The following is a 13,514-nucleotide window of genomic DNA, read 5'->3' on the forward strand; positions in this document are numbered from 1 at the left end:
TTCTTTATTAACTCGGAAAGAGGAATTTAATTTGTTATATGCTAATTGAGTTGAAGGCAATCTCTCATGATCAAAAAACAAGATTACGTATTCATGAAAGTCGGGGGTGATGGGTGGGGGATTGAAAAAAGGGATATGGACATTTCTTGTGACCATTTCTGGAATGGTGTCTAGAAAAAGCTGTGACTCAGGTGGTTCATTGTTTTGGAATCAAGAAATAGTTGATCAAATTAAGTGTTCCATAGGTAAAAGACTTCAAAGATCACAGTATTAGGATCTCATTGAGGTGGACCCTCAGCCCAGGGCAGATTCCAGCAAAGCACTGCTTCTCATACTCTGTCTCTTGTCTGCATGCTCCTATAAATTCACTAATCAAGGTCCACCCAGTGGTCAGAAGCCTGCTTCTGGGATTCAGGGGGCTCTTAACCTTTGTTCTGTGTCATGGACCCCCATGACAGATTAGTAAGGGGGAAAGAAATGGGGGATAGGGGAGTAGCATATATTAAGTACCTACCATGTGCCAGTCACTTTGCCAAGCCCTTTACAAATCTCATTTTATTCTCACAACTCTATTTCCCCCATGTTACAGCTGAAGAAACTGAGACAAACAGAAGTTAAGTGACTTATCCAAAGTCACACAGCTAGGGATTGTCTGAGGCTATATTTGCACTCGTGACTTCCTGACTCTAAGCCCCATATTTAGCCCACTGTATCACTTAGCTGCCTCTGCCAGGAATTTCATAACATTATTCTAAGGATGGAAATTCTTAGACTAACGCTACGAAACGTATAAAATAAAGCACTTAGAATTACAAAGGAAACCAATGACATTGAAATAAAGATGTAACTTTTTCCCATCTAAATTCATGCGTTTCCTGACATCTGTCCTCAAACCCTTTGGAGGTATGGGAAGGCCAGGTCCAGAACCCCTGCTTTTGATGTTTTGACATTGTGTGACACCAATAGAGTAAGTGACTGTCCATTTGTTAACTGTAACTCTCCCTACATGATGGACTTACTTGCTTTTCTGGTCATAGACATCTCTGATGAAATTTTTTATCCTGTTTCTCCTGCACAACTAGGGGGAGGGATAGCCTATGCAAAGTTATGGAGGTAGGAGATGAATTCCACATATGAAGAACTGAAAATACGTTGTATCCTCCTCATATGCATTTTGTGTGTCTCTGCTGTTCTTGGTTTACTCATAACTTCAACTCTTCAGAGATAGTGATAATTCCATGACTGGTCACCGTACAATGGCCCTGGAGGTATATCCACTGTGAAAAAGATGGGTTTTTACTTCAGGGAGATGTATAAAAAGATAAAGAATACTTTACAAATCACTCATATCTTTGGAAGGATAATCATTGCATCTCAGAGTTGGAAGCAACCTCCTATCTAAAAATCTCTCAGTAAGTTGAAACTAACGTCAATTGTCAAAAATGCAAAGAAGCAGATTGACATCTCAAGCTATAGAGAGATGTCACCGAATCAAAGAATTATAGTCTTGCAAGGATCTCAGAAGTCATCTAGTCTAGTCTATACTTGAAAAAGCATCCTTTATACAACATTCTTGATGTATAACCTTCTCACCACTGACTCATACCTTCTCTGACTTCCTTCAAGACTCAACTTATATCCTACCTCCTGGAACAGGTATTTCCCAGTTTCTTTCCCCCACCTGGACCCTGACATAGTGCCTTCTCTCTGAGATTATCTCCCATTTATGTTGTATGTATTTTGTGGGTACATAGCTGTGCCAGTACTGTCTCTCCCATTAAAGCAGGATCTCCTTCATGACAGGGACTATGTTTTTACCTTTCTATATATTTCTCATACTTAACATAATGTCTGGCACCTAATAAGTACTTAATAAATGCTTGTAGACTGACCGTGGTCATCAAACCTTTGCTCCAATGAGGTGGGACCCATTATCTTTCAAGGAAGCCCATCCTAATTTTGGACAGCTCTAATTTTTAAAGAAATTCTTATATTAAGCTGAAATGCACTTTTTCACCACTTCCATCCATCACTTCTGGTTTGACTTCACAGTCAACCAAAATAAGTCTCATCCTTCTTCCATGACAGCTAGCATTGAAGTCGTTTCATCTCCAGTGTTAGAATCAACACTGTTCCTCCAAAACCTCCTCATATGAAATGAGCTAAAGGCTCTTCTCCATTTTTGCTGCCTTACTCTTCACATCTGGCAGGTCTTTAGTGCCCTCAGATGTGTGTCCAGACAGATCCAAAGTACTACAAGCGGCTGAGGGATAAAGAGAGCTTTTCTGGTTGGTGGCCATGGAGGAAGCTGCCCTCGAGCTGAGGTCAGCCATGGAAAGGACCCCAAAAGCCATCTAGTTCCCCCTCCCTGGGTAGTAATCCTTTTTGGCTAGAGTTTTAACTAGGGGAAGATGTAAAGTCAGTTCCAAATACAAGGAATGGTATAAACAAAAGCACATGGACCAGAAAAGGAAGAATGAATTCAGAGAAATACATGTAGTGTCATTTTACATCATTACTGGGGGTGTATGAAAAGGAGCTTTGAGAAGAGCAGTAGTTTGGGACCATAAGGTGGAGAGCCTTGAAACTAGGGAGCCAGGAAGACTCGAATTCAAATCCATTTTCAGACATTTACCAGATATGTGATCCTAGGAAAATCACTTTTTCTCTATTTGCCTCAGCTTCCTCACTTGTAAAATGGGAATAATAAAAATAGCACCTCCATTACAGGGTTGTTGTGAGGATTAAATGAGATAATTATTGTAAAACACTTAGCATAGTGCCTGGCATAGAGTAGGTGCCAGATGTTTTTGTTGTTTAGTCATTTCAGCCATGCCCAACTCTTAGTGACTCCATTTGGGGTTTTCTTGGCAGAGAGACTGGAGTGGTTTGCCATTTCTTTCTCCAGTTCTTTATACAGATGAGAAACTGAGGCAAACAGGGGCAAGTGACTTGCCCAGGGTCACCCAACTAGTAAGTGTCTGAGGCCAGATTTGAACTCAGGAAAAGGAGTCTTCCTGACTTCAGGCCAGGAGCTCTGTTCACTATGAGGTCACTTAGCTGTCCCAATGTTATCATATAAATGTTAGCTATTATTATCATTATTATTCATCAATATTATTATATCATCATTATTAAATTTATCATCACTATATCATTTATTATCATTATTATATCATCAATATTAGTCATTATTATTCATTAATAAGTTTACTAAGCACCTAGTATTTACCAGGTGCTGTACTAGGCAAAAATTCAATTTCCTTCTTTCTCCAGGATTCCAGACTTTAGACCATGAAGATCAGATTGCTTTGCTGAAGGGGTCTGCAGTTGAAGCCATGTTTCTCCGTTCAGCAGAGATTTTCAGTAAGAAACTTCCTGTGGGACACACTGACCTGTTAGAAGAGAGAATTCGCAAGAGCGGTAGGTGCTTTGGATGATGGCTGAAAGGCTGTGTTTTCATTAGGAATGTAAAGGGAGCCATTTAAAATCTGTCCCTTAGTACTTGGATTCAAACACCATTGATCATTACACCTAAGAGTACTGACCAAACCCTGATGCCAACATAACATTTGGGAAAGAAGTAATCTTGGAAATCTGTGCCAGTGATGACAGTATGACAAGCTAAATTTTCAAAACTGTTTTTCATGTGAAATTTCTGCTTTGTCAGGACTGTTGTAGACATTAGCTTTATCCCACTTGGTATAATTATAAATTCGATAAATACTATTAGTGGGTGACCTTAGAGAAGGACCAATGTTCAAATTATTCTCAACAACATCATTGCTGGCATTTCCATGGCATTTTAAGGTTTGCAAAGCAGCTTTATACTTTTTTTGTTTGATCCTCATAACGATCCTTTGAGGTAGATGCTGGTTTTACCCCCATTTCAAAAGTGAACAAACTGAGGCTGAGAAAGATTAAGTCACACATCTAATAAATATCTGACCCAGGATTTGAACTTAGGGCTTTCTGACTCCACTGTGTGACCTCTCTACCCACTGTGCCACATGTAATACTCCAATAAATCCCCATGGGCAAGATGAGGGCAAGTATTACTCCTATCTCCATCATCAGATTCTCCTCCAGTGCTTCACCATGATGTGGAGGTGGGCTTGGGTTCTCAAAGGCTATTCCAGAAAAGCACAAGCTCTGCCAGATTCTACCAGTCAATCACTCAGTAAACACTGAAGACCTACTATGTTCCAAGCACTGTCCTCAGTACTGAACCACTCTTGCAAGGATCAAGGACAGTCACATGAAGAGACTCCATCTGTTGTCCAAGGATTAGCTTAACAAATTATGGAGAGATTCATCAACACTGACTTCAGGTCAGGAGCTCTGTGCACTATGGGGTCACTTAGCTGTCCCAATGTTATCATATAAATGTTAGCTATTATTATCATTATTATTCATCAATATTATTATATCATCATTATTAAATTTATCATCCCTATATCATTTATTATCATTATTATATCATCAATATTAGTCATTAGTATTCATCAATAAGTTTATTAAACACCTAGTATTTACCACGTACTGTACTAGACAAAAATTCAATCTCTGACTTCTTGGCAATGAATTCTCTAGTCATAGCAACCCTATTTTTAAAATGGACCCTCTGAAACCTAGGGAGACAAAGTGACTTTTTTCAGGGGTATAGAAAAAACAAAAGTACAAGAACTCAGAAAGAAACTTGTTTTTGACCTTCCCTTTTCTTCTCTGCATTAAAAAAAATTCATATCACTTTTTTCTCTCTTTCCCTTTTGAGCTACCCTCATTCCCACTTACTCTTTCACACACCTACTAGAAAACACACACACACACACACACACACACACACACACACACACACACACACACACACACACACACACACCCCAAAGCTTTTCTAATAAATATACACAGTCCAAGAAAACAAATTATCATGTTGGATGTTTCTAAAATGTAATTCTATAGCAGGGTACAACCCATCACTTCTCTGTCAGGAGCAAGTAGCCAGCTTCATCATGGCTCCTCTGAATCAAAACTGGTCATTGCATTGATCAGACTTCTCAAGTTTTTCAGAGTTATTTTTCTAATTGTATCATTTTTGAATAAACATGTTTGTTCCATGGTCTCCTTGTTTCCTCTCCCCTCTGCCCATTAGAACGTTGGTGCCATAGTGTCAGGAACCATTCCTTTGCCTTTCTTTGTACCCCAATGCTTAGCACAGTGCCTGATACATAGTAAGCTCCATATAAATGCTTATTGACTGATTGATCACCCCGCTTCCTTTGCCCCTACTCTTTATGATATATAAAAGCTTCCATTCCCTAACAACTCTCTATAGATGAATTCAAATTCAACAAATAGTTATTAGGCAAAGAAGTCAAGGTGTAGACAGAAAGTTGAAAGAGGGAAAATCAAAAGGCAATACAAAAATTAAATGATAAGGAAAATAGAATTCCAATTACAGGGATTAATGAACAACCGTGAGGTTGCCCATGATGGGTAAATTGAAAGAGGTTGGTGGGCAGTAGTTCATTTATTCAGGGGACCCAAGCAAAAAAATCTTCCTGAGAGAATATTCAGTCTAGGAACTAGACAAATAAACCTGCTACCAGCTTGTGATAAGATATATTGTCCAAATCCCAGCCATATATGAGGACAAAGAGAAGCCCATGGTGCTTTGTATTTTATCTGTCATGACGCTTACTCCCATTTATTAATATTTATGGATTTTATTTTCCAAGTTGAAATTTTAGAACACTAACAATGAAAACCAAAACAAAACCTAACCCAGATCTGGGAAGATGACCTTTCAGAATCACTTGATTCATATGTTAATGTACCTCATTTTTATTTTTCATTGTTCATTTCAGCTTGAGTAGCATTGTGGCTCATAGCTGCCCTGTTTACGCCCACAGGACTCTTTATATAATGTAACATGAAATTTATTTCTGTGTTCATATCCTTTCATACACTTTCTGTAACAAAAAACTCAATTATGGTACAAAGATACTGTCTGCATACCCACATTTAATTAATGGGGGCCCCAGGATTTATGTTAATTGTGCTTCAGAACTTACATGTCACATGAATTGTAAGGTGTCCACAGCATTTTTATTACAATAGTTCTAAGAGAATTTTAAAGCAGCTACTCACTTTCAAATGAAAATAGAGATATTCATATAAGAGTTTGAGATATATAATATGCTAATTTATAAAGAATAATAGCTTTTGATGTATGTGGTATACAAAGCACACTTTACATATATTACCTCTTTTGATCCCCACAACTGCCCTAGGAGATATGTGCTATTATCATTCCAATTATATAGATAAGGAAACTGGGGATCAAAATTCAATTGTATTTAGCTAAAAAGTATTTGAGAGACCCATGTCTTTCTGATTCCAAGTGTGGTCCTCCATCTACCTGTCAGTCTGTCCTTGGATGGTTAAAAAAAAGAAGAAAGGAATATAATAGCTAGGTTGAGAAGGATTTTCAACTGAACTTCTAGAAATATACCAGTTTACCTTCACAATATTTCAGGTGACTTTTCATGGTTTCAGCTCCATGAATGAAAGTCATATGTCCCCAGAAATCTCATCATCATAGGGAGTGCTTCAGCTTTGGCACTCTATACCTCTTCAGTACCCTCAGTTCTCTCTTCTCCTCTGATTGAGGGCTGGAGGACAGAGCAAGGAACTCCTCCAAAGATTCCCTTTGGAGGGGGCTCAGAATTTCTAGCCAACTTTTCATTTCCCACCAGCTGCTCAGCTTGGTTTCATCCATGAACATCATGCCCCCGTGCTGTGCATATCTGACACCCCTCGAGCCCAATCCTCCACCTTTTCAGCTTCTTTTAGTACATTATCTCTGTAAGCTCCTTGAGGGCAGGGATTCAAATTTCTTTTTCTGTTTTGTCTCTCCAGTGCTTAGCACACTGGCATATCATTGACTATCGATCAAGAAAAATTGGACAGGAATGATAACTAGCACTTAACAATTTGAAAATGGTACTAAGATAAAGCAAGAGAAGATGAGAGAGGATAGTGATGAGGAAGAGGGCAGGATAGTGCATGTCAGCTCTTCTCCTGTTTTTGAAGGGCTAACATGGGGAAGAGTTCACACTATGCTCCTTAGCCCCACAGGGGAGAAAAAGGAGCAAAGGGTGGAAATTTCAAAGACATACTTGGTGCTTTGACATAAGAAAAAGTTTCTTAAAGGTAGGAGCTGTCCAAAAAATGGAATGGACTGGCTCTGGAAATAATGGATTCCCTATCACTGGAAGTCTGGGAGTCAGTGGAGGTTGGGTCACCATTGACCCAGGATGTTGTAGGGAGGATTCAGATGGTAGTTAAAGTAGTTGGTTCTTGGATCACCTTCTAAGCTCTAAGATTCTGTAAACCTCCTGTTGGCTGTGTTCAGAGAATAAACAAGTTCTGTTGGTGCTTTCTTCTCTGGGGCTCATTATCTCCTCTTTAAAAGTGAAAGAATGCATTGGCTGGAAGGCTCTAAGGAGCCTTCCAGCTTTATATTGATGCTTCTGTGATCAATTGACTATTTTGCTGAACTTTCTACCATGATATTTTCTTAATATGTTCATTTTTTCTCTCCTATTTTTATCTCCCTAGTGTAAAAAATTAATTATTCAACTTAATGCTTACTCAGTTATTATTAAACATTTACTAAATGTTTACTAAGAGTGCAACAACTAAAGGCTCATTGATGGGGAAGATTAAGAAATGGAAAAAAATAAAATATTTTTACCTTCAAGAAACTACAAACTTAATAAATATGTAGAGAGTGAGGGGGAAAAAGAGATATAGTCAACAAACATTCACCTACTTTGCACAAAGCACTATTCTAGGAGCAAAGTGAACAGTCAGACAAACATTTATTAAGTGCCTGCTCTGTGCCAGACACACAGTACTAAGAGCTGAAGTTACCAGAAAAGGCCAAACCAGTGCTTACTGCCAAGGAGCTCACAGTCTAACAGGAAAGAAGACAGGTAACCAACTCATATATAGGCAGGATAAACTGGAAATTGTCATGAGGGGGAAGACAATAGCATTTAAGAGAAATCTTGTAAAAGGGAGGATTTTTGCTTGGATTTGAAGCAAATTAGGAACACATGAAGCAGAGATGAGGAAGGAGCATGCTCCAGATGTGGGGGACAGCAAGTAAGTATGCCTAGAGTTGGAGATATATTGTAGGGGGAGAGGCTCTGTCTTCATGGAGCTTGTGAATATAGAAGTCAAATAGCCAACAATATGGCTAGATGAATAAATATCCAAAGTAGTAGTACAGATGATGTTATATGGAATTCCATGGAAAAATCTAAAATATAATACATAGTATAAGTAAGACTTACTTTATATTACATGTTAATACATATTTAAATATATTTAATATTATGTGTGTCCATTGAATAAGGGCTTATAGATCTAGATCTGAAAGAATCCTCAGAGTGGGTCAAAAGCTAACCTTGGAATCAAGAAGATGTAGGTTGAAGTCCTATGCCCAACATCTACTAACTGTCCCTGCAACCATGGTCAAGCTGCTTAATCTTTATGTATACTAGCCACACTCTAATACTACAACAGTTGGATTGCCAGTCTATATTGGTGGAAGGGCATTTCCCCCAAGGAATCCTTTACACCAATGGTGTCAATCTCAGACAGGAGTGGATAAGGCTGCACATTGACTTAGAAAACCACAAATGAACATTGTCTCTGTTGTACTGTATTTTTATGGATTTTGTTAAGCATTTTTGAGTTATATTTTAATGTGGTCAGAGTATGCTGAGGAGTTTTATAGTCCTTGATTTTATGACCACTGTTCTATATTATGATGATCACAGGTCCAGATAAAATAAATGTCATTACATTAATAACATTAGATGAGAGTGCCATTGAGTGGAAAGAGGATTCAATTTGGAGGAAGAGGGGGAACATGGGTTTGAATGCTTTCTGGTTCTGCAGTTCGCTACCTGTGTACTTGGATGACAGGATAATAGATTGAGTCAGCTAATAAGCTTTCAGTAAGCGCTTGCTATGTGCCAGGCTCTGTGTTAAGACCTGGGTTACAAAGAAAGGCAAAACCAGCCACAGCCCTCAAAAAGCTCACTTTCTAATGGGGGGAAGGGAAACAACAGGCAAACAACTCTGTACACACATGCTTTTACATATATGTATATGCATATATATATGGGTATACATAGATAAATATATGCATACATGCTTGTTCCTGCTTGGTAGTTTTTCAGTTACGTCTGACTCTTCATGACCCCATTTGGGGTTTTCTCAACAAAGTGGTTTACCTAGAGTGGTTTACCCTTTCCCTCTCCAGCTCATTTTGTACATGAGGATACTGAGGCAAACAGGGTTAAGTGACTTACCCAGGGTCAACCAGCTATTAAGTGTCTGAGGCCAGATTGGAGCTTAGGAAGATGAATTTTCTTGACTCCAGGCATGGTGCTAGCTGCCCTATACACACATATACATATACATAAACATACATGTACACATATAAATATACATACATCTCAAGAGAAAGTACTAGGAATTGAGGGGGGACAAAGAAGGGATGCATTGAGAAAGGCCTTTTTCAGGTAGGATATGAGTTGTCTTGAAGGAAGCCAGGAAGTCTAAAAGCTAGGATTAAAGAGGCCAGAGGAGACAGTGTGGACCAAGGCAAAGAATCAGGCCATGGAGTGTTTTGTTCATGGAAGGGTCCCTAGGTATTATCTAGTCTAATTCATCTATTTTACCAATGAGAAAACTGAGGCACAGGCGCCTTAAGTGACTTACCAAGGATACACAGATAGCAAATGGTAAAGCCAGTACCACTCTGGACAGGGTCTTTGATTTCCCTTTGGCTGCCCCATCTGTAAAAGAGGGATTGGGACTCTGTTACCTTTCAAATACCTTATAGCTATAGATCTATGATCCTATGATGCCATGTTTTAAAAGAAGTCTAAACAACCAGGGGCCTTGAAGTCTCTGCCAGTGGAGCACAAATTCAGTCTGGTACTATAGGACCAGAAAGGTTTTGAGGGTGGGCTTGGTGATGGGCTGTGGTTGTTGTCCATGAACCAGCCTGGATGAATTCATAGCAACTCATCCCCAGTTTGGTCTTGAGGTGATGGGATTTTTTTTTGGCCACAGCAAAGACCATCTGTTTAGTGATGGAAATACTATGATCTAAATCAATGGAAAGACTTCTCCACATCCCTCCACCTCCAAATGAGTAAATGTCTGAAGCATGTCCACTGCAGACACTCAGAGGATGATCGATAAAAAGCTGGAAGGGCCCTTGGGAGTCATCTAGTCCAACTTACTCACGTTACAAAAGGGAAAACTGAGGGATGGGGAGAGGAAAGTGCTATGTGTAATGGTTTAATCTGTCTCAGGTCAAAGAGGATCATAGATCTAGAGACAGAAGGGACATCAGAGGACATCTAGTCCAACATGTTCATTTTACATATGAGGAAACTGAGGCCTGGGGAGGGGAAAGTGCCTTGTGTAATGATTTAATCTGTCCCAGGCTTCACTGGATTAAAGATTTAGAGCTGGGAGACCATTTAGAGACAATCCAGTTAGCCCTATCATTTTGCAGATGGGGAAACCGAGGCACTGGGAGATGAGAGTGCTACATGTAATGGTTAAATTATGTTAAGTTACGTAGGATTGAAGGTTTAGAACTGGGAGGAACTTTAGAGATAATCTGTTGAGCCCTCAAATTTTACAGATGAGGAAACTGAGGTACAGAAAGATGAAGTGGTTTATCCCAGGGTCTTATAGGTAGTAAACATCAGAGGCAGGGTTGGAATTCAGATCCTCTTTCTTTAGAACTAGTGCTCATTCCCTATTACCCCTCAATTGGATAAAAGTTTAGAATTTTTGACCACTGAAAATAACAGTTCAATTTTTTTCTTTCCAATATGCCCATTTTCAACCAAATAAAGCTGGAGATAATGTCATAACATCCAGATACAACTTTTTCTAATCTGACCCCTCCCAAATTCAGGAAAGATTTATTTGGACCAAATCTTTTCTCCATCATCATGAAAGAGATGTTCATCTAATCCAATCTTACTAGTGCTTAGGAATTCTACTTGTTAGACAATAATAGTCAATAACATTCGTTAAATATCCACCATGTATCGACACTATGCTAAAAGTTGGACGTACAAATAAGAAAAAGAAAGACCATTCCTACCCTCAAGGAGCTTATAATCTTATGGATGAAGACAATATACAGAGAAAGGGACAGGAAGGGAGCTTGATACTTGCAGTCAAAACCAAGCAGAGCAACTGACGGTAAATGAAGTTAGCTGGCAAAGCCTGAGCCCTCTATAAAGGGAGGTTTGGGAAAGGTTTGCTGAGCTTGCTCTCAATCATCCAATCAGAGGATGCTGAGCAGGAGTTAAGAATCAAAACTGAATCAATCTCCAAGATGAAGAGATTTCAGGTGATGATCTTATCCTGGGGGAAGCAGGTTGTTCTAAGCAGAACAGCTGATGGAAAATGAAGATTTTGGTTTAAAGAGTTCTATGTGATTTTTTTTTTCTTAGATCAGCCTGTTTGGACCAGTTTTTCATTGGTGAACCAGAAGTAGGTTGCCAGATCTAGTTCTTAGTACCAACTGGCTAGCTGTGGGCAGAAAAGAATCTGCTGTGGTCTTGTCCAATGGACAAGCTAACCTTAGCTAAGCTAACCCTGTCTAACTATCTTAGAAATGAGTAACTTTGATCTCAAGTGACTAAGGAAAGGAATCTAAGATTAAGAATGGAAGGTGCATGCCCTGGAGATCAGCGCTATTCCCTTCACTTTATCATTGAGATTGAATGATGTAAGAGCATAGATTTAGAACTAGAAGGAGCTCCAGAGGTCATATCACTGAGCTCCCTCATTTTTTATATATGGGGAAACTGAGGCCCAGAGAGGCAAAGGTCACAGAAGTAGTATGTAGAGCTGTGATTTGAATCCAAGTCTTCTGACTTCAAATAGAGTACCTGATTGGAAAATAATAATACATATATTGGTACTTTAAGGAAGGTGGGTAATATCTCATTCCATACAGTTGGATATCTAGAACTAGAAAGAAGTTAGAGATCATCTAGTCCAACCCCCCCCTTCTTACAGATGAGGAAACTGAGGCTCAAAGAGGTGAACTAATTTGTCCAAGGTCACAAAGTTATATCCTAGAATCATAGATCAAAAGCTAGAAGAAGTCTTGGAGACATTTTGTCTAGATTCTTCAGAATCACACAGGTGGTAAATGGCAAAGTCAGGATTCAGACTCTAGTTTGGTGACTCCAAATCCAGCCCTCTATCCAGTGCACTGCACTGCCTCCCTCCCAACAACCCTAGATATGTGTTACTATTATCATCTCCCCTCCTTCCCATCCCTGCTCCCCACCACCTTTCACAGGTGAGGAACTTAGACTGTATGCTTGTTGCTAGTTTCCAAGAAAGTATTTAAATTTAAAGCCCAGTGTATCCTCTTGCAAAAATAACTCAGGCCTATTACCACTTCTAAAAAAATTCCAGGTATGGGTCTTGGGGCCAGTAGTATCACATTTAATATGAAGGTTCCAAGCTTTCCCTCAAGTCTTTGGGGAGTCAGATATAATCAATTTGTAGTTTCTTGTTCTTTTTTTTTTTTTATTTCACTTGTGTAAGAAACTCCCAGTGAATACCAGTGCTAATTGTTACCTGACCTCCAACTTTACAGTCTTATAATAGAAGCTCTTAACCTTTTCTGCATCATGGACCCATTTTGGAATTCTGGTGAACCCTATGGATTCCTTTCAGAATAAAGTTTTAAAATGAATAATATAAAATACACAGGATATCAAAGGAAACCAATAATGTCAAAATATAGTTATCAAAATATTAAACAAAAACCCAACAAGTTCTTGGACCCCAGGTTTGAGAGTTTCTTGGAACATTAAGAGGTTAGATCCCTTCCCCAGGGTCATGCATTGTTTCAGGGAAAGAACTTGGAAGCTGGGTCTTCCTGACTGAGAGGATAGCTCTCTAGCCATTGTGTTCTGTTGCCTCTCAGGAATCTTGTATTTCTTAAGCCATTTGAAGAGATCGGAAAATGTCATTGATGTTCAAAATATGTCTGGCCAGAGCGTGGGGTGCATGCCTCTAGTCCTTGCTGCTGGGGAGGCAGGCACTGGTGGATTGCTTGAACTTGGGAGTTCTGAGCTGCAGTAGGGTTAAAGCCCAATGTATATTCACACTAAACCCCAGGAGTGCCTAAAGAGGGTCAAATGAGACCAGGTTGTAAAAATGAATCAAGCTGAGATCAGACTTGTGAATGTCTACTGTGCTTCTAGGCTCAGAAAGATTCTCACTAAAAACCAAATGCATAAAAGCATGTCTGATTCTTCTATTATGAATTTAAAGAGGAAGCCATTGAGATTAGATCCGAAACATATTTATAAAATCAGCTTCCAAGGGAAATACAATCTGTTTCACAGAGGAAAGTCTGGTTTTTAAATTATTAA

The 13,514-nt window shown here is 39.2% G+C and overlaps 1 protein-coding gene across 3 annotated transcripts in view; it reads left to right on the plus strand.

Annotated features, from left to right (window-relative positions):
- NR1H4 (nuclear receptor subfamily 1 group H member 4) overlaps positions 1 to 13,514 on the plus strand; it is a 73,788-nt gene that overhangs the window by 54,821 nt on the left and 5,453 nt on the right. For all 3 annotated transcript variants that reach the window (XM_072655685.1, XM_072655683.1, XM_072655684.1), the window contains one exon: positions 3,277 to 3,423. In XM_072655685.1, coding sequence (XP_072511786.1) covers positions 3,277 to 3,423 — 147 coding nt within the window. The remainder of the gene's footprint in view (positions 1 to 3,276; positions 3,424 to 13,514) is intronic.

The sequence above is a fragment of the Notamacropus eugenii genome, chromosome 3 (assembly GCF_028372415.1).
Source record: "Notamacropus eugenii isolate mMacEug1 chromosome 3, mMacEug1.pri_v2, whole genome shotgun sequence".
NCBI lineage: Eukaryota > Metazoa > Chordata > Mammalia > Diprotodontia > Macropodidae > Notamacropus > Notamacropus eugenii.